General features: G+C 49.0%; 5 protein-coding genes across 5 annotated transcripts; 3 read left to right on the forward strand and 2 right to left on the reverse strand.

The window, feature by feature from the left end:
- Window positions 1–5,759: 5,759 nt before the first annotated feature.
- On the forward strand, window positions 5,760–7,647 carry MYCFIDRAFT_138448 (uncharacterized protein; the record flags this gene model as incomplete). The annotated part of the gene is made up of 6 exons (XM_007929097.1): window positions 5,760–5,900; window positions 5,952–6,138; window positions 6,205–6,548; window positions 6,606–6,686; window positions 6,753–6,884; window positions 6,949–7,647. 6 exons carry the CDS (start codon window positions 5,760–5,762, stop codon window positions 7,645–7,647), a joined length of 1,584 nt encoding a protein of 527 aa, XP_007927288.1.
- A 2,343-nt stretch (window positions 7,648–9,990) lies between these two features.
- On the reverse strand, window positions 9,991–10,953 carry MYCFIDRAFT_197026 (uncharacterized protein; the record flags this gene model as incomplete). The annotated part of the gene is made up of 1 exon (XM_007929098.1): window positions 9,991–10,953. The coding sequence occupies one exon, from the start codon at window positions 10,951–10,953 to the stop codon at window positions 9,991–9,993; it is 963 nt and encodes a 320-aa protein (XP_007927289.1).
- A 1,317-nt stretch (window positions 10,954–12,270) lies between these two features.
- MYCFIDRAFT_78844 (uncharacterized protein) lies at window positions 12,271–13,531 on the reverse strand (the record flags this gene model as incomplete). Its single annotated transcript, XM_007928991.1, has 2 exons — window positions 12,271–13,184; window positions 13,243–13,531. The coding sequence occupies 2 exons, from the start codon at window positions 13,529–13,531 to the stop codon at window positions 12,271–12,273; spliced, it is 1,203 nt and encodes a 400-aa protein (XP_007927182.1).
- A 180-nt stretch (window positions 13,532–13,711) lies between these two features.
- Window positions 13,712–16,059, forward strand: MYCFIDRAFT_57198 (uncharacterized protein). The gene is made up of 3 exons (XM_007928884.1): window positions 13,712–13,922; window positions 13,974–15,756; window positions 15,809–16,059. The coding sequence occupies exons 1-2, from the start codon at window positions 13,833–13,835 to the stop codon at window positions 15,432–15,434; spliced, it is 1,551 nt and encodes a 516-aa protein (XP_007927075.1). The 5' UTR covers window positions 13,712–13,832; the 3' UTR covers window positions 15,435–15,756; window positions 15,809–16,059.
- Window positions 16,060–17,110: 1,051 nt separating this feature from the next.
- On the forward strand, window positions 17,111–23,021 carry MYCFIDRAFT_203779 (uncharacterized protein; the record flags this gene model as incomplete). Its single annotated transcript, XM_007929099.1, has 5 exons — window positions 17,111–17,630; window positions 17,707–19,145; window positions 19,227–19,448; window positions 19,506–19,669; window positions 22,606–23,021. The coding sequence occupies 3 exons, from the start codon at window positions 17,111–17,113 to the stop codon at window positions 19,344–19,346; spliced, it is 2,079 nt and encodes a 692-aa protein (XP_007927290.1). The 3' UTR covers window positions 19,347–19,448; window positions 19,506–19,669; window positions 22,606–23,021.
- Between the last annotated feature and the right edge of the window lie 228 nt (window positions 23,022–23,249).

The raw sequence follows: 23,249 nt of genomic DNA on the forward strand, positions 1-23,249 counted from the left end.
TCCCCAATGAGGCCAATGATGTCGACCTAGGTTGGTATTGTTACCAGGTACCGGCATCGTAGCATGGGCAATTTGGCATGCCATCGCCGACGTACTCCCCCCGACCTCGCCCAGGGTGAGGCGACTGTCACCGGACATCGGGCGAGATTTCAAGTTTCAACTTTCCACCATGTCATGTCAATTTATTCATAAGCCCTCAGGGATCGCTTTTTGCCGAGGCGCCACCAAGCCACCATCAACCTCATCCTCATCTGCGACGCCTTACACTCCTACGACAATAGTTGGGGATGATGCCAAGTCCATATCCATGATCAATCGCTCCCGGCTATCCCTTTCGATCGCCAGCAGCATACTCCGTAACTATGCTACTTCGGTCCCGATCACCCGTTTCGATGGTCAGCATAGCATACCTATGCTACACCTCGTCCTCGCAATTGACCACCAGAGAGGAGAACTTCGTCTTCTCGACATCTAACGAACGCAAATAAGCTAGGGAGTGCCAGCACCGTACGTACGCACGTCGATGCTTGAGGCAAGGATGCTGCTGCTGCTGCGGTCAGCACTTCCGAGTCAGCAGCCGTATGGCGTGAAGAACAACCATCGGCTGCTGTCGGGGTAGGTCGAGGAGAAGGCATGCTCAATGCACTGGTATCGGCAACACTTGGCACGGCAATGCTTCGTAGTATGTACGTACTTGGCCCTTCCGATCCGATGGACGGAGACTGTACAGTCACTCACGTGTGCAAGGAGGCTTTGAGGTCGTGATGCACACGTTGTTCTACAGTGTAGGTACACTTCACCCACGGCCGACTTTTGATGCTTCCCGAATCCCGCTGCCTTCCACCCCCTGGTCATAGCTGTTGAATATTGAATCGGATTCAATTCAGATTCATATTCAATATTGAATATGAATCTGAATACGAGGTCACTAAATATTCGAATATTCAGTGGATTCAGTCGGCAATTCGACGGTTGTACTGCGGCGTACGTAGATCTCTTCAATCGTGCGAAATTGGGTTGTTTATCGCTTGTTTCTTACTAAAAACCAAGCTCTTTCTATAGGCTCGGAGGATAGACCGCTTCGAGGTAGGTAGATAGAACGAACCAACTAAGGCATATAAAGGTCGCTAATTCTAGCAGGTTGCCGAGTCGCTAACGGCCTCTTAATACGAGGTTATTGTGTTATTACTACCTTCTTCATTCTACCGCTTTCTATCCGAGACACAAGCCTTCCTCGCTCTATAGGACTAGAGGCTTTAATAACAGCTAAAGAATATCCGCTCGGTCTATCTACCTCTTATTAATACTAATTAGGTAAACGATTACTAGGCCAATTCGGACGATATTTCGTTTATCGAGTACGTAGAATAGGCGGACTTCGAGTAGTGTATTAGGGAGGCGGAGAGAGGTAGTCTATAGTTACCGTTTCGAAGGGTTATAAGGAAGACGACAAAGAGCCTTGTCTGCGCGGCGGAAATCGTTAATAGGGCTAGTTACTATTAAGAGCGTATCGCTAATAGCCTTCGGAAGGTATATAAAGGTATAGACCGTAAGGGAAGGCCTGTTCTTCTACTCGGTTCTCGTCGTTACTTCGAATTTAGTAAGAAACCATGCCTCTACTTATTCGAGTGCTATTCTGGACTGAATCGGTAGTGCTCGTAGCGGTAGATGTACTTTAGGCGTCGGATCGATAGGGTGCTATATCGATTGATCGATAGCGAGGCTACTAGCGGCGGTAGTAAGGTTATTGTTGTTATTGAATAGGTATATAATAGTTAGTCGAAGATTGGTATTCCAGCTGTTGCTGTTTGCGTTATAAGGGTCACGCTAAGCCCTAGTTGGACTCGCTAACCCGCATTCTTAGCTTTCGGATAGGCTAACCGAAGCGGGCCGCACTTAGCCTCGAAAGTTAAATTTGCAATCCATCTCTTCTAATTAGAATATAACTACCTTCTTTCCTATAATAAAGACACGAGAAAATCGTATACCGACCTAACGAGCGCTCGAAAATTTCCTAAATACCTAAGAAACCGAACGGGAAAGCTAGAAACTACGGAAACGGAAGTATACAGAAAGCATTAACGAACTAGTACTAAATCCGACTCTAGACGAGCCCTAAACCTAGCAATCTACATCCTCTTCTTCCTTCTTCTCGATACTAATACCCGTACTAAGGCCTACACTACCGATACTCGCTTAGTAGAAGAAGCTACACTTTATAAAGAATAAGACAGATCTAGTATTGTAGTCTTATACTCGAGATCCGCAGGATAGCGAGCCTCCTCGCAATAGATACGGTTACAAATACTTCTACTATAAGCACTGTCTAGTAGACAGTCCTAAGGCATAGAAATTAGTGTCTAGCAACGTAGCAGACTACCTTCTTAAGGCACACAGTATTATTGTCTATCTAGATAAAGATCCGCTATAAGGCCGCATTGATATCGACAAAATGCAGGCAGTAAGCGAGGGCAACGAGGTAAGGCGTACGGCCACTATTCTAAGGAATACAGCGGAAGCCAATATAGACAAATTTAGGTAGGCTATAGCTCGCTATGCTATAGCATATAGTGTCGCTTATTCTTCCCTTGTTTCTAAGGCCTTCAAAGAGATAATATTGGCAGTCAATCTATATACAGACAAGGCTCTTTTAAAGTTACACACTTCAATAATAGTACGAGTATAGTATAACTTCGAGAACTAGCGAGAGAGGGTCAAAATAGCGCTTCTTAAGGCTATTAGTTGCCTCTATATTAGCACTAATATATAAAAGGCGCAACACGGCTATAAGCACTTCCAAGCGATCAACTGTTAGTATATTAATAAGCACGGCAAGCTTACTCAAGTCCTTATTAACCTACCGCCGCTACAACGAGGCTCTTATACTAGCGACTTTCTTGCTTAGCTATTAATCTCGTACTTTGAGACCTTCTTAATAGCTTATAAGCTTAGCTAGATAACCGCTGACAATGCCGCTAACAACAATACCCTCTACGAGTCGATTGAGCTCTATATACACAAGAAGGGCCACATATACTAGACTAAGCAGAGCCGTCGGCTACGCTGCTTCGGCTATATTATTAACCTTGTTATACAAGCCTTCATATTTGCTAAGTCTACGGAAGCAGCAGAATTGGCCGATTAAAGAGCGCTCTAAGCACGGCAAGTACTATTTAATAACCAAGCCGAGAGCGACAGCGACAAGGTCTCTATATCTAGGTAGTTAGATCTTAATGCGGAGTGCTTTGCTAAGCAATCTCTACTGTAGCGTCTCTACTAGCTAACTAAGGTCCTATAGCGAGAGAACGACCTCTATAACGCCTTCAAAGAATTAATCGCGCGGTGAGACTCTACCTATCCGAAGCCGCTAGGTAAGACTCGCTAGAATAGCTAGTTGCTAATAATCGAGGAGGCCCTTTAAACAAGGCCTATTCTCAACGCCTTGTTTATTAGTATGCTATAGATCAGTGAATACCGGCTTACCGAGGCAGACTAGCTTGTTCTTAAAGAGATACGCCTATTCCTTATACTATTCAAGGAAGCGACTCAACGTCTATAGGGCTATAACGTCACCTTCGACTGCTTCTAAGAGACTATAGAATAGTTGCTTACTCACTTCGAGCGTACTAAGAAGCAGTATGCTAAGCGAGAGGCTATAATAAAGGCCATTTACGTCTCTTAGCACCTATTTAACAAATACTATCGTCTAATCGACGATAGCGGCATCTACGTCACTGTAATACTGTTATATCTAACTCGCCGTAAGGCATAGCTTCGTAAGCGTTGGTCTAGTAGCAAGAAGAAGGACTAGTAGCTTATTAACGGTCTAGCAAGAGCGAGAGCCCTATAGAATAAATATTAAGCACGTAATAAGCCTGCTTCTAAGGAGTCTACTTCTACTGCCGCTACCGCTGCCGCTGCCGCTGCCACTATAGAAGCTACAGGTTATTTGACGGACATAATAGCGTAGCAACAACAGCTCGAGAACGACGTCCTTACGACTAATATTAACCACTTCGAGTCCTTTATTGCCGCTACGCCTATTAAGTTGCTATAGGTTAGCACCGACAAGCGGACAGGCTAGCTAATCCATATAAGTCCACTTGAATAGTAGTGCCTTTCTATGCAACGGACAGCCTATCCGACACTCTCGCAACTGGCTATTAACTTATTGTTAGCCTTCGCTATATCCGCGGAGTCCGAGCGCACCTTTAGTAGCAGTAGACGTACGGTTTTATAGGACCGAGCCTCTCTTAATAGCAATAGCATCCGTATAAGCGAGTGTTCTAAGCAATAGCAACGTACTAGCGTAGCGGATATGCTAGTGGACATGCCACAACTGAGTATAGAAGCGGAAGACAACGACGAGTTATATAAATAGCTATAGAACACCCTCCTTCTTAACCCTAAGCGTTACTACTGCCCTCACTGTCGCTGAGATTGTATTTAAATATGAATTGAATATAAATATTCACTAACATTCATTAGTGAATCTGAATACGAGCAGTGAATCTTGAATATTCAGTATTCAACAGCTATGCCCCTGGTTGTGTAGGATCACTCTGCACTAGTTCTACTGTGACACTTTGGCCCAACCGGGAGCCCTTCTCCGGACAGCGCGGCTGGAATTGGGCCTAGCAATCATTAATTATTATACAGTATCTTCAGTTGACACCAGCCGATCTTGTGGAATTCTGGGAGGCATCAATGCACGCACAGCAATGGTCACGTCTCGTTCGACACACGTGGATGGAAGTTTCGCATGGTCCTCCGCCAATTGTTGACGCAATATACGGACGGAGCGGCCTGGTCGTCTTGCACAACCCATCGGAACAAGTCGACGTGACCTGCAGCTTTTTGACCACATCGGCTGTCGACGTGGTTCGACATGATGTTGCATGTATCTTCATGAAGCAGCCTGCACCTGGGCCCCGATTCGGACGTTTTGCAGTTTGCGTAGACTGGCACACGTGAAACACAGCTTGGGCCGAGTTCTCAAGCAATGATCGCTGACATGTGGCGCAGGAACGAAAGGGCGGGCCTATGATTTTGATAACCATGGATACAAGAACGTCGCCAGAGAAGGGCTCAAACTGCCATCACAACAGTAGTGCGCGCTCGAATCCGCCTTCTGCTCTGAACAATGCATTCCTCGTCCACAACCGAAATGTACTCACTACTGATCGTACCTGTTGTGATCTCGGATGCCGCTTCAAAGTCAAGCGGAGGCATGGTGGTAAATGCGGCATGCACGGATCTTCCCAATTTGAACCCCCGGGGCCTGTTCGACAAGCATACGATGCAAAGGATAATTGTTCATTCGATCTGAATGGTCACAGGACGAGAACAACCTTTTTGACTTCTGCTCACAAGCTCAAACGATGTTTAAACGATGGAGAACCCATAGCTACATTCTGGGGGTAGTCCTGGTCAGTCCGCGAGGCGCCGAGGTCTTTGCCATTGGCATTTTCGAAGCGATTACATACACCCAGTAATGTTGCGCACAAAAGATAACAGACTTCTCGTGTTCGTCTGAGCGCTGAGTGCGACAGCTTCACTTCAGATCGTCCCACTATACAGCGCAACAATAATGGCGGTCGAATCCAGCTCGTCGAATGAGAAAGGCAGCGACCTGGCAGAGAAGCATGACGACGGAGACGTGCAACACCATGACTTCTTGGACGAACACGAGAATCCCAATGACTATCACAAGGTACGCGATCGCAACTCATCAAGGCTTAGCATGCTGACTCTGCTAGATGTGTTGGAAGCTGTTTCAGTCCTTGACAGCAATGTCTTTTCTCTGGGTAGGCTCGCAGATCGGACTCTATCTATACGGCAGTGTCCTCGCGGAGATCTACTCTGAGATCGGCGGCGCAGAGGGCAAGTGGCTTTGGATGGTATGTCATTTCCATCTTCACTTAGCTGAGCAACAGCTGAAGTGAACACAGGTCATTGGGTACCTCATTCCCAACTCGGCTCTATGCCCATTCGTTGGAGCTCTCTCGGATCTGTTCGGTCGTCGAGCCGTGGCTGTTGTTGGGCAAATATTCCTCATTGTTGGTCCTTGCGTTGTTTCCACCTCGCACAAAATGAATGTAGCGATCGGTGGTATGGTCATATCGGGATTTGGCGCAGGTGAGAAGTCCTTTCGAGCGACACAGTTGAGAAAAAAAGTCTTCAATGCTGATTCGATACTCTCAGGCCTCAACGAGCTCATTGCGCTTGCCGGAACCTCTGAGCTGGTCCCGATCAGAAAGCGAAGTCTTTACGTTGCGATCGTCGTCTTCACTATCGCACCGTTCATTCCATCGCCGATGTATGCTCAGCTCATCACGAAGGCAAAGAATTGGCGCTTCGTCGGCTTTCTGGTTGGAGGATGGAATATCTTAGGACTGATTCTAGTGCTATTCTGCTACCACGATCCTGTACGAAAGGAGACACGTTCGGCCAGGGAGATTCTTCGCGAAGTCGACTATATCGGTGGTGTCCTGAGTACCATAGGCATCACCCTTTTCATGATGGGAATGCAATGGGGCGCTAACCAGGTCTGTCAACGAATTCACTGCCAAACCGGTTGAGCCATTTCTGACTTCTTCTAATAGTATTCCTGGGAAAGCACACATGTCTTGGTGCCTTTCATCATCGGAGCAATCACGATAATCGGCTTCTTCACCTGGGAGCTCGTAAGTACAACGAAAAAGGCGGATCTGGATTGTTCGATGTTCTCTGAAACTGATCGATCACCACAGAAATATGCGCCATTTCCTATGGCTCCAGCGGCTCTCTTCAAGAAGGACAAGCGTTCTATGATTCTCATCCTAATTATGACCTTCATCAGCGGTGGCAACTTTTTCGTTATGCTCCTTTTCTGGCCAACACAGGTACGTGCCCACAGCACTCCCAACCCGAAAAGCCTTACTGATGAGTGAAACTTTCTGCTTTTAGGTCTACAATGTCTACGGGCACGATCCAGTCCAGATTGGCATCAGAACTCTTCCCATCGGATGTGGCATTATCTTTGGAGCAGCATTCAGCCTCCTGCTGATAGGTCTAACCAAAGGCCGAACAACGTTTCTCATGATCTTCTGGAGCTGCGTTATGACAGGCTTTACTGGTGCAATGGCCGTAGCCGACCGCTACAACCTGAACCCAACGGTCTACGCGCTCCTAACACTAGGCAACGTTGGTGTCGGTGCGGTGATTATTCCCTGCTCTATCATCGCGCAGATTCTGGCACCCACAGAACTCATTGGCACAATCACTGCCATCACGCTTTCGATCCGATACATAGGCGGAGCCGTTGCGTTCACCGCTTACTTCAACGTATTTTATCACAAGCTGGTGCACAAATATGCACTTCCGGCAGGTCTACAGATCGTCCTGGCTGGAGTCACAAGCGATTACGACACATTATATAAGCTCATTCTCCTAGGAGCCTATGCCGAATACGACAAATTGCGAGCTTTCATCGCCGAAAGCCCGCTGGTGAAGATGAAAGGCGAAGAAGCCTTTAACATAGTCATTCACAACGTCCAGCTCGCGTTCGTCGAAGCATATCGATGGCCATACTACATCAGCATCGCTTTTGGAGGTGTCTGCATACTGTGTTCGTTAGGTCTTAGGGATATCAAGGAGTATCTGTAATCATGGAGGCCATATCTTTGCAATGCCTGGAAGGGTAGATTGGAAGGAGATGGCGGAATTTCTAGCATTTTGAGCGATGGAGTTGGAGACTGGGAGTCAAACAGAATAATGAAACATGTTGTATCACCCTTACACCTTGCGAAGTAGTTATGCCAAAATCGCACTCCGCTGGCCGTATCTTATTATTGTTATTACCAACCGCGTCTTTGACTTCACCGCACCTGGTCGCACCTCGGCTGACAAACGATTGACTTCTAGGGCATGCTGGGGTGGATTGACTAATAACAAGTAGTACATAGGAGTACGCTGTTATTACGGAGGAAAGGCACAGGAAAGGCTGATGTGCGCCAACTTGCCAAGAATCACATGTCTCGTGCCTGACGCGAGTATAAAGATCTGCCTAGGTACCTGGACCGATGACGACGGCACATTGAAGTTAGGAAGTGAAAGCCTAATCTATTTCAGCAACACTGAGAAAATTAAGAGTGCCCACCGATCCATATTGCTACTATAGAACCGAGGTATTTATTTATTATCTCGTCTACCTCTCCTCCTCCTCTATCAACTATATCCTCCACCTCACTCAACCACCCCCCCCCCCCCCCCCGGACTCAAATCCACAGTCCAAAGCAAACACGCATCCCTCGCCGCACCTCCCTGCTTCTCCATCTCTCCCTCAGTATCACTAAAAAGTCCTCATCAATCAGTCAGTGCAATCACCCCCAATCCACAACCCCCATAAAACCCCCTCACACACTGCTCCCAACTAACCCCCCACCCCATCCGTCGTCTTACATATCCCCGTATCCTACTCTTCAGGAACTTCCCCATCGAATCGCCATCGTCCGTTGACCAATCGATGAGGTCGGAGTGTATGTGTAAAGGCCTTCGATGGGAGTTACCGTGTCGGGGAAATTCCAGATGTGGGGGCTGTTGAGGGTGAAGAAGGACTGGATTGTAGAGAGTAAGTCTGAGCGCGTGGCTGCGTCGCCAGAGCAGGGCTCGAGGGTTTCGCCGAGGGTTGTGGAGGTGTAGACTAGTCGGGTGCACCATTTTAGGTCTTTGGGGATGGATTGAAGGGTGAGGGTGGTTTGTTTTGGGGAGTGGGGATGATAGGGATTTGGTGAAGAGTATTGAGGTGAGGGCTATGGTAAGTAGGAACATTTTGGGTGGTGGTGTTTTGATGGCTTGTTTCTCACGGAGGGTGATTGATGGTTTGTTGTTGTTTTTGTAAGTCGCAATCATCAACCTAGCTGTATACTCCAACTCAGATATCTCACTTACAATATTGAAGTGAGATGGCTTGCATTATTCTCAAGTGAAGCCATCAATTTCCTGCGATTCATCTCATCGAGGAGGAAGAAATCCTCTACAAAAGCAAACTTTTATATCCTCGAACATCATACCTACCCATCCCATCCAAACACCAATCCTCCATCCTTTCTTTTCAACCTCTCACTTTTCCATAAGCATAAAACGTAAACGCATCCCTCTCGTACCCATTCAGTTCCATCCCATGTTTAATCCCACCATATCCAGATTCCTGATAAACCACCTGCATCTCCCCAAAAACGAACCCCGAAAATATAATCCTTATACTCGACCTCCGTAGCTTCTCAGAATTGAATCTACCCACTACCATAACGTGCTCTCCTCCCTTCCCCAAATTCCCAAGAAACGCCCACAATGCCTTGCCCGTTTTTCGCAATCGACATACTCCGGAAACAACTTCTCTACACTGCCTCGATAGTAATCGATTCGTTGATTTGACGTATCTTGGGAGAAATTGATCGACGAGGTAGCCTTCCCCGCGATGAATTTCAACGCCGTCGAAACTGGCTTCGATACCATTTTTGGCCGCTTGTACGAAAAGTCTCCCACAGTCGTCCGAATCGAGCTCGTCTTTCGTGGTATCGACTTCAGGTATGATTAAGCACGTCTTTCAGCGTGTGTTTGGTCAGGCGCATCGTGGGCGAAGAAATTGAGTCCTCGATTCTCTCCGAGAAATACGGCAAGAGCACTTTTCGATATTATTGTGGCGACGTTCTGAAAGGACTAGTCGGAGCAGAATTTGTTCGTGTGACGTAAACCACCTGATATAGGCAGAATCTCGAGAATCGTCCGTCCAACGTCGATACCAGCAAGTGAGGATTGCAAGAGCTGCTCGCGCTCAGTGCGAGGCCAGGTGAGGTGAAACTTGAGAAAGCGCCTCTACACTTGCAAAGCCATACTTCAGCATGCATGCCTTCCATCTCTTTCGGCTGCTTTGTCAGGATGGAGTGCAGCGGAAAACAATGCCAATCTCAAGAAAAATAATCGAGTATTTTGACCTACATATGGCGCTCAAATTCCAGCCACGGCGATTTTCTCCAAATCTCTTCTCGCTCCGTGATAATGTTGATCAAGATAAATCTGGACCTCCCGTTCGAGTGACCCATTGGCGTGCCCTGATTCTGCATCATTGTACGTTTTCATGCCGTCGGGTTGGCTTGTTGCGTTGTCGTGTTCAAGGTTGGGGGCTTGAACGACTTGGTTCTGACTTTCCAATTCACTCCTTTCTTGATCCGACTGCTCATGAATGTCACGCTCACTTCTGACCTCGCCCTCTTTTCGCTCCCGATCGCTGATTTTGCGATGAATATGTTTGATGTTTGCAGATCCGATCTTGATAGGCCAATTGTGCCGCTCGCGAGTCGTCCTTGCTCCCATTGTAACAACAGTGGTCAAGTCCGTGTCGTCCGCGGGCAGAATGCTCGCCGGTTCATCTTGAGCTTCTACTCCTGTATTGGCTCGGGCATCCTGAGGGCTATGAAAACAAAGATGATGAGAATGCTGACCAGGATCAACCAGATGATCCACGGAAGTATACCAGTCCGTTCCCTGCCCGTGGTACGTCTGCGTAATGTGAGCCGGTCGTTCAGCTTCTGCGGACTCTCCGCGATGGGGCTCGGCAGACTCATGTAGCTGATCTGGTCGCTGTTCATGCCTCGTAGACCCTCTTCGTCGCTGCTGCTGCTGCTCTCGAGCGTAGTATCGTTGCTGCCCGCCGACCCGCGCCTCACTATCGTCGGGAACAGGAAGTTCATGGCGAATGTCTGAATGGCGAGCGCTCTGAGATCTGCGGAAGTCCTGGCGGTGCGCAAAATCCTTTGCGTGAATGCCTTCTGCCGGTGATGGTGTAGGTGCAGGATAGTCGATACGCGGCCTGTCGTCTTTTGGTGGAAGCTCCTTTCGATTGGCGTGCGAGACGTCTCGGTGCAGCACTCTGGCTTCAAATTTGCTTGTGATCTTCGCGAGTAGACCCATTCTCTGAGATTGCAAGTAGAAGCTTGCTTAAGGACTTGGATCAAGAGATGTGTGTAGCAAACAATTTTTGAACCTGATCAGCCCCACAGCGAAGATTTCAAAGCTTTTGAACTAGCTGCTCATGTAGGTGAAGTACATGACAGGATCAGATCGTAGCCGATGTTCTTGCGAGGACCCTTATTATCACTTTGGCGTGCATCACTGTGGACCAGGACCCTCACCTACTTGCGCGCTTCCTGTTTGCTTAGCGGAGACTGTGGATGTGCGGCTACGCTTTTGGCACCCCTGCTATGCGGACGCAAACTGCACACATTCTGACGTAAGAGCTTTGTTGCTGAAGTCGCCTCTCTTAAACCTGTCACCTGTGCGTGTGAAGAAGATCTGCAGCACCACAGACTCCAGACGACATCGACGGCAGAAGCCATTGTACAATACACTTGTTGAGCATGACTGAGCCCAACCCACAGTTGATTGAAGAGTATCGCCAACACAGAGTAAAAGAAACGGCAAGGATATTACAGCAGGTCGCGGGAGACCCAGACCCTGCGATCGAGACGTTGCAGGATGGAGCGAAGCAGGTAGCGCTAGAGAAGAGCAAGGACGCCTAACAAGACCTGTTGGAATGCATGGCTGACCAGATATTAGAGCGCGGATCACTAGCCGCAGCAGCCCCAGCAGCAGCTGAAGATCAGATCAAGCGTGAGTGGCAAAGCTGGACCAGCTGCGACTCGGGCTAATAGCGGTGGTAGACGTCGAGCACGTTGATCCGGTTGCCAAGCTGGCAGCCGAGAGACAGGGCGATAGAGGCACTCCGACCACAGCGCTGGAAGGCAAGGGCACAGCCGATGGAGACACAGCAACAAAGTTTTGACACGCAGTGCGGCCATTCAAGAGGCCGTCCGCAGTAGACGGGCTTGTGGTGCCAAGGAGAAGGAGAGATGGTATGACCCGGTCGATGGGGAGCCTGCGTCAGTGTCGGACTGCGATTCTGCTTGACGTACCTGACATGGAAGAATTGGAGATATTTGTCCCATGAGCGCTGGAAAGCGAGATATTTCGAGAGCGAGAGGGTCGGCTGGTACGACAAGAAGCTTTTCGGGATGGCATTCTCAGCTGCGAGGCATCAGTATTGGCATAAATGATGAGATGTAGCATCAACACTCACTTAATCGTTACAGCTACCCCTTTCCATCCCCATTGGCCGTATGCCTGAAAGCAGAAGCCCCAAACGCCGAGTGTCATCGCAAAGATGACACGTTTCGTGTTCGCGTCATTGCCGCGTCGTCGTATGAATTGAGTCCGATGAGCCGCAATCTCTCACGAGAGCAGGTCTGCCACGTTCATGGGCATCTCGTCGATCTGGGTTGAGTAGTACAGTTCGATGTCGCGCAGAATCCTAACATCCTCGCTAGTAACGAAGTTGATGGCCACGCCCTTTCGACCAAAGCGACCAGATCGGCCAATGCGGTGGATGTAGTTCTCACGGTTGGAAGGCAAGTCGTAGTTGATGACCAAGCTGACCTGTTGCACGTCGATGCCTCGTGCCCAGACATCAGTGCTGATCAGCACTCTGCTATTTCCTTGTCTGAATTCGCCCATGATGGCATCTCTCTCCTTTTGCGGCATTTCTCCGTGCATGCTGGATACGGTGAAGTTGGCATCGCGCATCTTGTCGGTCAACCAATCCACCTTGCGACGGGTGTTGCAGAAGATAACTGCTTGTGTGATGGTCAGAGTGTCGTAGAGATCGCAAAGTGTATCAAATTTCCACTCTTCTTTCTCGACTGCGATGAAGTATTGCTTGAGGCCTTCCAGTGTCAGTTCGTCACGCTTCACGAGAATGCGGACGGGATCGGTCATGAATTTGGTGGTCATGTCGAGCACATCGTACGGGAGGGTAGCGGAGACGACCACTACTTGAGTGGCTGGAGGGAGATAGCGGTAGACGTCGTAGATCTGCTCTCGAAAGCCTCTGTTCAGGAGTTCGTCGGCCTCATCCAGCACCAGCATCTTGATATGTCGTGTTCGCAAATTTCGCCGTCGAATCATGTCCGCGACTCTGCCGGGTGTGCCAGAGACCACATGCTGCCCATAGTCGAGCTTGCGGATGTCTTCGCCTACGTTCGTGCCACCAATGCAGGCATGGCACTGCACGTTCATGTAGTCGCCAAGTGCCAGCAGAACGGACTGAATCTGAGTGGCGAGTTCGCGAGTTGGGGACAATACAAGAGCTGGATCGGAGTTAGCATGAGATCCTCGTGGCTCTGTGTGAGCATGGCCCAGCCTTACCTTGTGTCTCGCGAACAGCGGTGTCAATGACCTGGAGAATGGAAATGCTGAATGTCGCCGTCTTTCCGGTACCAGACTGAGCCTGCGCGATGGTGTCTCGACCTTTACAAATCTGCACAATGGCACGCGACTGCACTGCCGAGGGCGATTCGTAGCCATATGCATAGATACCGCGAAGAAGATTCTCCTTGAGCGACATCTGCTCGAAGGTTGGCGCCACCGTCACCTCTTTGGACGTGGAGAACTCCATGCGCTCGTCCGCCTTACGGTCAATGCCTTCGTCCGCCATCTTGCCCAAGTGGTGCTGTGTTTGATGTGTATATTGTGTGGGGGTCGAGGTTGGCGCAAAGGTGTTGGTGGTGTTCGCAGAGGCAAGGAAATGCGAAAGCTTGGACGCGCTTCGCTTCAAACTGTGGCTTCAACTTCGAGCTTGACACTTGCGCTCGCCACGAACAACACCCTCACCAACACCAACCCTCACTTTGCCCCCCACCACTTTTCAATAATCGCAAAGCGTATTTCAGGTAAGAGACAAAGCATAAGGCTGGGGCAGGCGCGGCTCAAGCGGGAGGGAAGGCTCGGCGGCCAAGATGATATACGAGGATTTGCGGGCGATTCACGAAGATGTGGAACGACTAGAGCAAGCAGTGGCAGAGCGCTCACTCGATGAGCCCAAGCACGTGAGTATATGATGAACTCCTAATATCCGCGACAGAGCTCACAACTCACAGATCCGCAGTCGGCTGATCCGCGACCATGAAATTTCCAATTTCCTTAACCGTATTCAGACCCAGTCGCAGCGCGCAATCGAGATCTACGGCGATCCGCAATCGCGAACACAAGAGATTCAACAGCTTAGCACCGGCGACACATATGCCACCTTTTACGATGAGCTGAACAAGATCAAAGACTTCCACAAGCGATACCCGAATGAGCCTGTCGAGAACTTGGAGCGAGCGTACAAGAGACCAGAAGATGGAGGGCCACCAGCAGGATTTGCGGGCGATATTGACACCATGTTCACTGGTGAAGAGGCGTTTGGACGATTCTTTGACCTGACGATGCTGCACGAGGAGTATCTGAACTTGCCCGGTGTCAAGGGTGTGCGGAAGCTCACATACCTGCAATACCTGGATAGCTTCGATGCTTTTAGTCCTCCAAAATGCAACATCGTCCGATCAGACAAGATGACAGATGTGTACTTCGCATACGTGGGATCGCTGGCACAATATCTGGAGTCCTTTTTGCGCCGGATAAAGCCACTAGAGGATCTCGAGAAGCTTTTCAAGGACTTCGATCAAGAGTTTGAGAAAGAGTGGGAGGAAGATAAGGTGCCAGGCTGGGAAGCAAGCAAATCGCAGATGAACGGCTCGGGATCGAATGGGCCAACCACCGAAGGCACAGGCGAGGGTGTATGGTGTGCCGATTGCCAAAAAGAGTTCAACAACAACAACGTCTATCAGGCCCACTTGACGGGTAAGAAGCACAAGAAGAATGCTGAGGCGCGGCAAAACAAGGCCGAGGACGGTGACGTGGAAATGAGCAATGGCTCTGCGAAGTCCAACCCGACGGCACGAGTCAAAGAACGCGCTGTTGCCGAGCGAGAACATCGCATCCGTAAGCTGGCTGGAACGATGAAGACTGAGCGGGAAGACACACGCGTGAACGTGGAGCGGAAAGCAGGCATGACGGACAAGGAGCGTCAGCAAGAGCTGGAGGCTTTGTACAGGGAGGATGCTGAAGTTGCTGGCACTGCTGGCCAAGAAGAGGACGAGGAGGGCGAGGGTGGTGAAAAGATCTACAATCCGCTCAAGCTGCCTCTTGCATGGGATGGCAAGCCCATTCCGTTCTGGCTCTACAAGCTTCATGGTCTTGGTGTGGAATTTCCCTGCGAAATTTGCGGCAACTACGTTTACATGGGACGACGCGCATTCGACAAGCATTTCTCAGAGGCACGCCATATCTATGGCCTGCAGTGTCTGGGCATTGAGAAGAACACTGGCCTCTTCCGCGAGATCACCAAGATTGAGGAAGCGACGAAACTGTGGGAGAAGCTCGAGCGCGACCGTAAGGCTGAGCTCGATCGCAAAGGTGGTGACGATGGAGAGGGTGTTGTCGAGATGGAGGACACTGAGGGTAATGTCATGCCGAAGAAGGTCTACGACGATCTGGCGAAATCTGGTTTCCTGTGAGGAGGGATGTGCTTACTCAATGCACTTCTTCCTTGGTCGAAACACCGCCCTTGTCCCGCTTCGAATGCCGCTTGCGTTATGAGGATGGCTTCCGCCGGTATGTTACCAATGGAGCACCTACACTTGCAATTGCTGTGCTCGCTGCCTTTGGGTGCACTCCGCCTACGTCCTGCCAGCCACATCGCCCATTCCTGAGATTGGAGTGCACCTCATACCAACGAGTATAGGTGTTGGGAGGACGTCGAAATAGGCTTCACGAGTCACCCGAGACTGGACCTTGCAGCAGTGCATGCCACAATCAAAATGAAAGGTGTCGAATAGGGTGAGTAATCTGTCCTTGCTGCACAAAGTCGGGCGGCTTATCATATGTACAGTAGTAGCTTGTGATTGCGCGTGCTCGGCCTGGTACATTGCAACGATCGTCCGCGCCACCTGCGTTACCACTTCCTTTGACCCTAACGCGATCGCTGCCGAGAGCATGTCCAACGCGTCTCTTTCACGCGCGTCAGACCACACACACCTTTCGTCGTACAACATGACCGCAGCGGATTGTTCCAAACGCCTCCAACGCCTCCAAGTAATATGTTGGTAATTGAGCAGCTAAATGCCTACCCTTTCGAATCTCATTGCGACGAACCCCTCTCACGTATGTAGTTGTTCTGCACTCGTACTGAGCGCATTCGGCTTCCTCACACCCACATTCCATCGACGCATGCGACAACGAGCTTGATCAAGCACATCGACTTACAGCCGTCGAAATGCCGGGCATTGCACCCCCGCAGAAGCGAAACCATCGCCGCAAGAAGAAAGGCCACAGAACAAGCGAAGGCAAGAGCAAACGACACAACACATCAGGCGGCCTTGAAGATCTTCCAGTCGAGCCCATCGAGCAGATCTGCGGCAACATCCTCCATCCCGATCCTCTCCTTCGCCGCTTAACTGTGCACACATTGTTCAGTCTTCGTCTTGCCTGCCGACAGCTCAACCACAAGACTCTCGACTTGGAAGCATTGCAGATCGAGTCGTTCTTCCGCATCTAGAGTGCCTCGATTTCGACCTCTTCCGCTGCCGAGGCGAGGACTTGCACACATTCATGTTACAATGCAATCACACTAATCTCCACTCACTTAAACTTGAATCAATGGACATTACCGGGTCAATGCCTTTTGCTGCGACGCTTGCATTCGCCTTTCTGACTTGGGCTGTGAGTCTGATCTCGATCATGGCTGGTATAGGTGGATACAGCAGCCGTAGATTTACAGACCGGTCTAAGGTAGACAGTCGGGAAGATATCTCTGCATGGAGAAACGACGGTCGTTGTCGACCCAAGTATCGACACGTCTCGCAGTCTTCGCATGTATGATAATTGGGCCTCAGACGTGGTTCTCATGGCAGAATGATGACTCCAAGAACTTGGCAAGATAAGTGAAGACGCGATATGGTCGGAAGTCATATGACTAAGAAACTTGGCACTTGGCCGATGTCATCAGCGATGCGCCACGTCTGTCGCTGTCGCGTTTTGCACGTCGATGCCAACCACCAAGACTGCTCCATCTGCACCGTCCCGCTGCCACAATGCGCCATCTCAACCTTCTGATGTTTTCCAGCCGCAGCATATATGATCGTGACGATGCCACGTCCCGGGGGTGGGTAGCGGCAGGCCCTCTTCACTCACTATGGACGACCTTGAGCCCACCATTTCGCGGCTGCGGCCGGTCTTGACGGCCAATTTTAACCAGCTGACCGATGAAGAGATCAATGCCTTCTTCGATGACCTCGATCGCGACAAGGATGGCTTCGTCACGTTTGAAGAGCTCGAAGCAAAACTACACCAAGTCCATCAAGAACTGGCGCCGCAGCTGCAGAAACACCATCTGCTCCATCCAGCGCGTCGAGATGTCGAGAAGCAGCACGCCGGCCACCCTGGAGACGGCTTGCACCAATTCCTCTGCGCAATCATGCCCGAATGCGGCTCACAGTTGAGTCGAGAGGATTTTGTTCGCCACGTGCAGACTTGGGAGGTTCCTTCGCAAAGCCAGTCCGACTCCAAAGAGACCCATCAGGAAGACAAGGAGCAGGGGAGGAAATTGCCGCGACGGAGACGCATACGCGCATACTGGGCTGTCCACGGGCCAAATATCATTTTCATAGCAATGGTCGTTGCGCTGGTCCTGGCCATCATGCTCTGGCAGGGCGGTATCTACATCGTCAATCAGGATGCCCGAGCAGCACTGGGTTGGGGGGGTAATCATGGCCAAGCTCAATGCTGGAGCCATTTATCCGACATTCGTCTTCATGCTTCTGAGCATGAGTAGACACCTTTCCACCTTCCTCCGGCGGAGCTATTACCTGAGTCGCTTCGTCAATTGGGACTATTGCCAAAAGTTCCACATCATTATGAGCTGTTTTGGTCTTCTGTTTGCCACCTTACACGCCATCGGCCACCTGACTGGCTCATTTCTCATTGGATCTCAACCTTCGCGCCAAGAGGCATTGGCTGCCTATCTTGCTGTGCCAACACCGATGCCCTATATCGCTTTTGTGCGCACACTTCCAGGATGGTCAGGCATCGTTGCATTGGGCTTGTACTGGACGCTCACCTCACTGAGCATGCCAGCCGTGCGCAAGTGGAGCTACGAGGTCTTTCAACTTGGCCATCTCCTGATGTTTCCCATGATCAGTCTACTCTGTGCCCACGGAACGAAGAGACTTGTGCAGTATCCAATGTTTGCTTTCTGGATTGCCATCCCATTCTGTCTCGTACTTTTCGAGCGGCTAGAAAGACTTGGCAGGGGATTCGTCAAGATTGCAGCCGAGGCAAAGGTGATGCACGAAGATGCTGTTGTCATCACCTGCAAGCGCCCGAGCGGAAAGTGGTGGAAGTATTCGGCGGGTCAGTATCTTTTATTGCAGGTCCCGGAGATCTCTTTTTTTCAGTGGCATCCATTCACGATTTCGTCCTGTCGTGGCGATGAATTGTCTCTTCATATCAAAGTGGAGGGTGACTGGACCGAGAAGCTGCGCGATCTGGTTCTCAAGCAAGGCAGCATCAAAGTTGGCCTAGACGGTCCGTTCGGTGCACCCGCTCAGCGCTCCTACGACTACGACTATTCTATCATCGTCGGAGGCGGCATCGGTATAACCCCGTTCTCGGCCATCTTGACAGACTTGGAAGAAAGTTTCAACGAAGAAAAAGATCCCTGGGAGGAACGAAAGCGGTCCCGGTCGCCGCACTTCTCTGGGAGAGGCTCACGAGCGAGCTCGCGTCGTCCTACGCAAGCGACGACTGCTTCATCAAGCGAGCTCACCAAAGAAAAAGATCTCAATCACGCCGGTCCGCACTTTCCCGAACCACGTTGTACCAATCCAGATCGTCGGGTGGATTTCCATTGGTCTGTTCGTGAGAAGAACGACTTGCTCTGGTTCTCCGACTTACTGAATCGAGCAATCACCGGAGCAGGCCCGCTTGCTAAAGAGAACAAATTGGATCTCAACATCAACACGCACATCACGGCAAAGCGGAAAAATATATCAACCCATGTTTTCCGTTACATTTTGGACGGATACCGTACTTCCGCCGCACCATACTCCGCGCTTACAGGTCTTAAGCAACGCAGTCATTTCGGGAGACCAGATTTCGACCACATACTGGAGAAGCACTTCCAGGATCTGGTGGATGATGGGATTAGGGAGAAAAAGGTTGGCGTCTTTGTAAGTTCACACCCGGCTCCGCAAATCCCTGCTGCAGCTCGTGCGTATTCTGTTCCTGAAAAGCTAACATTCCAACCAAAGTATTGCGGAACTCCTGTCGTTGGCGAGATCCTTGCTGATCGATGCCACGAATTGACAGCCAAAGCTCGTGATATGGGACTTCGAATCCGATACGACTTTCTCATGGAAGTATTTGGCTAATTTATTCGTGTTGCATGTAAGCGAGGCGTCCCGACGTGAGAATTGATCTGCAAACATGGAGCGGAAGGCAGGCAGTGCCGGATAGCTTGGCTCGGTACCCATGTAAACATACCATGTACAAAACTTTGGTCCGCACCGTAACTGAGTTTGAGTTCACAGAACCCTATGCTTTAGATGCAGAGACCCTTTCCAGACAACTCATACAGTATACCTTGTCCCGTGGCTCACGGACGGAATGCACGCCTGTTCGGTCGGTTGGATAATCAGATATACCGCATAGTTCTTGCTAGCAAACGCGAGCTAACCAATGCTAAGAAGGGACTACCCCTTTGTTGTCTAAAGTGTATTTTCAACCCTAGCTAGCTACCGAAGGCTAATATTAGTCTTCCGGACCTTCCGTTAAGTGAATAACTAAACCCCTTCTAGCCTAGCATATACTAGGGTCTTCTAAACATTAGCAATCTTATACTATTAGTATGTAATAGACCTAGTAGTAAATATAAGCTATAATAGAGCAGTTAGAGGTAGCGGAAGTAAGTAGTTTAAGCCGTATAGAAGGCTAATTCTAATACTATTGCTATAGAGCTAATATTCGGATAATAAGCCTGTCTTATCGCCGTACCTAAGTTAGATTTCGACCCTCTCTAGTACGCTGCTAACTATACTAAAATTATTAGCAAAGGAGCCTAAAGAAGAGGATACTAGAACGATATTAAGGCGGCTTAGTAAGCCGGTTATACCCGCAAACCTAGACCTAGAAACAGACGACCTTCCTTCTATTAAAGACCGCTATCTAAGGCTCGAGTAGTTAATCTGTCGGCTTATTAGTAAGGTGTATTTATTAGAGCGGCGACTCGACGAGTTTAGTTAATATTAGGCTTAGTAGGCGCGTCGTCGTCTACCGGCTGCCGTAGTTAAGCGGCCTTCGAAAGTACAGCGGATCGACTATAGCGAGGTAAGGTCTAGTCGTAGTAGCTAGGTATAAGGTTATAGAAGTCGTTATAGTACTTAATATAGAGGTACTAGCTATAGTCGTTATAGCGCTACCTTGTCTTATACTTATCTACTTGCTATTGCTAATACCGCTCTTTAAATACATAGAATTAATAGTGCTTTAGCTCTACCTTAATAGGCTTATATTCTTCTAAGAAGTAGAGCTAAATAGGCAACTTAGTCTTGCCTTATTTAATGTATTTGCCGCGCTTGCTATCCTTATCTCGTACCCGCCGCCGCCGTAGTATATTAATCTTTGCAGCTATCTCTTCTATTATCCTAATATTAGTCTCGTACGGTCCGTAAAGTTCTCGTACGCCGGAAAGGATAAGGTTCTAAGCTAGTCGATAGCGGAAGAGTCTGTACGTATTATAGCACGAGGACTTAGTTGTCTAGTCGTACTAGCGAGGGTTACCGTATTTATACTTAGTAAGGAGATAGGCGTTAATATACATCGCATCTAATAGCTAGAAGAATAGCGGCATCTAGTTACGATAACTAATAAGCTAAGTCGGATAGTAGGAGCGCAATTAGTCGCAAATATCTATACCGCCTATATAGAGGTTGTAATCGATAGCGACTCGAGGCTAGCTAATAACCCTCTTCCTATCGGGTGCCTATAGTACGGGATCGTAGATAGCTAATACAAAGTCCTTTTTCTATTTGTTAGTGTTTCCCCTAATAACTAGCGCTCGGCGCTTTATTTCGTCTATCTCGTAGCCTATATATACTATCGTTTCTAGGCAAACTAGGTTAGAGTCTTGCTATAGAAGAGATAGAACGGCACCGTTGCCTAAGGCCGTTACTGCACCCGCTAAAGTGCCTAGTAGGAGGCGAGTCTTCTTCCTACTACTAACTATTGCCGCCCTTAATACCTATAGATAATCTATACTACTAGACTTATAGGTACTATATCTAGCAACCCTAGCAAAGCGCATATACGATAATAATAGTACGTTAGTAAACCTATTGTCTATATAGATACAGTGTTGCCTACCTGCTAGCAAGCTAAGGGCTAGGCGGAGTATAGTACGTATCGTTGCCGAGAGCCGTTTAATATAGCCCTTCGTAATAGCAACTTCTTCCTTATTCTAACAACCTTCTAGCACTCGCGCTACCTCCTCGTTATTTAGCGGACGGTTATTCTCGAAGCTAGAAATAAGCGAGTTGAATATATAATCGTATATATAGCTAGTATCGCAAAGAGCGAGAAGCTCGTAGCCCTCCGGACAAGGCTTGTTTCTAATAACCTTAACGTGTCTACTACGGCTAGTAAAGCGGATAATAATCTCGTTAATCGATACCTAGCTTCGAGGTAAGCAGTATCTCTTAAAGGCGGCCTTAATACGACTGCTAATCGGCTCTAGTTTTATATACTAATACTTCGTCGCTAGTACCTAGTCCTTTACTACATTCGATAGCTTAATAAACTTCTTTACCTATAAGAAGCGACGCTTCTTTATAAACCGCATAGCACGGTAGTACGGCATTATTATATCGTCCGCCTAGCAGTTACTAGGCGTATTCTAACTAACTACGCCGATGTAATATGCTAATCTAAGCTAGATATCGATTTCCGCTATCTTAATAGCCTTACAATTAGCCGCCTATCGTTTTACCTTCTTAGTAAGGCTGTTATCTCTTTGCTAGTCGATATACTAATTAGTAAAGCTAGTAACTATTTCCTTTACCTCCGCGGTCTAAAACAGCTCCTAGACCCTCTATAGGAGGTTCTAGGCCTTACTAAACTCGGTTCGACTAGCGGTATAGTCTTCGTATATAGATTTGTTAGTAGAAGCGTAGCTATAATTAGAAGGCAGTTCTATATCGTATAAGCAGTCCCTATTAACGTCGGGGATATAAAACTAACGTTCTATACTCGGTAGTACCTATAGAGGATTAAAGTTCTACGACCGAGGTAGATCTAGCCCTTCTACTATAGTAAACTCGACCTTTTCCTCTCTAATTTTATCCTCGTACGAATCGGTCTCCTCCGCCGGTACCCGAGGGTTATATGCCTCGAATTCGGCCCCTTCCTCTTCCTCCGACTCGAGCCCTTTATTAGGTAACGACTTATTCGACACTCGATAGAAAGCAGTATACAACGATATCATTTATATAAAAGAGCATAGATTCACGTACTAGAATAGTATATAAAGGGGTCTATCTAATAGCCAAGAAGCGGAAGGTCTGTATACTAGCTTGCCGCACCCCTAAGCCACCCGAAACCTTTAAATTGGGGACGAAATTTGCCAACTACAAAGGGACAACAATCCAATCATTCGAGGAGGCAAACGCATAATGGTGAGTGCTCCCACCTACCTGCACCCTCATGAATGCCACCCAGTGATTTGGACGAGGCAAGAAAGACGACACCATGCCGATGCTCACTTGGCTACCTCCACCTTTGGACAAGATGGACCTGAATCCGAGATTAGAAACGCCTCCAACTCCCCTGCCGCCGATCACTGCTATAGACAGAATGGAGCAGAGGCCAATGCGTCCTGAACAACCCGAGAAGCCAAGCGAGATGCATTCTGCTCCTAATACCCCCACACCAGCAGCAACATCATGGTATGAGAAGATGGAGCAGAAAGCAAAGCTGGGCAGGAATGTAACATCGGCACCACTCGTCGGCGCCAGAGGTGGACTAGACCTTCAACGACCGGACAGACCCGATCGATCACCGCCTTGTCTACCACCTATCTTGCTGCCAGGAAACGACGACGTCACAGCCATACCAGAAATGCCAACGAGCCCACCACCTAACGCGCCCGCGATTAATGCTGTGAATGTCAGTCCTAAAACAAAGCCAGAGACCAAGACGCCTCCTGGGGAATCCCAAGCCAGATTCTCGCTCTTCCCGACTTCTACTGAATACCGTAGAGGATCCAACGCACAGCCGAACGG

This window comes from Pseudocercospora fijiensis (genome assembly GCF_000340215.1).
Source record: "Pseudocercospora fijiensis CIRAD86 unplaced genomic scaffold MYCFIscaffold_5, whole genome shotgun sequence".
Classification (NCBI taxonomy): domain Eukaryota; kingdom Fungi; phylum Ascomycota; class Dothideomycetes; order Mycosphaerellales; family Mycosphaerellaceae; genus Pseudocercospora; species Pseudocercospora fijiensis.

What these genes read in the sequence shown, in the direction of transcription:
- MYCFIDRAFT_57198 (XM_007928884.1), top strand. Translation starts at nt 13,833, where the DNA reads ATGATATACGAGGATTTGCGGGCGATTCACGAAGATGTGGAACGACTA. An exon ending in CACTCGATGAGCCCAAGCAC is followed by an intron (nt 13,923 to 13,973) that starts GTGAGTATATGA and finishes CACAACTCACAG; the next exon opens with ATCCGCAGTCGGCTGATCCG.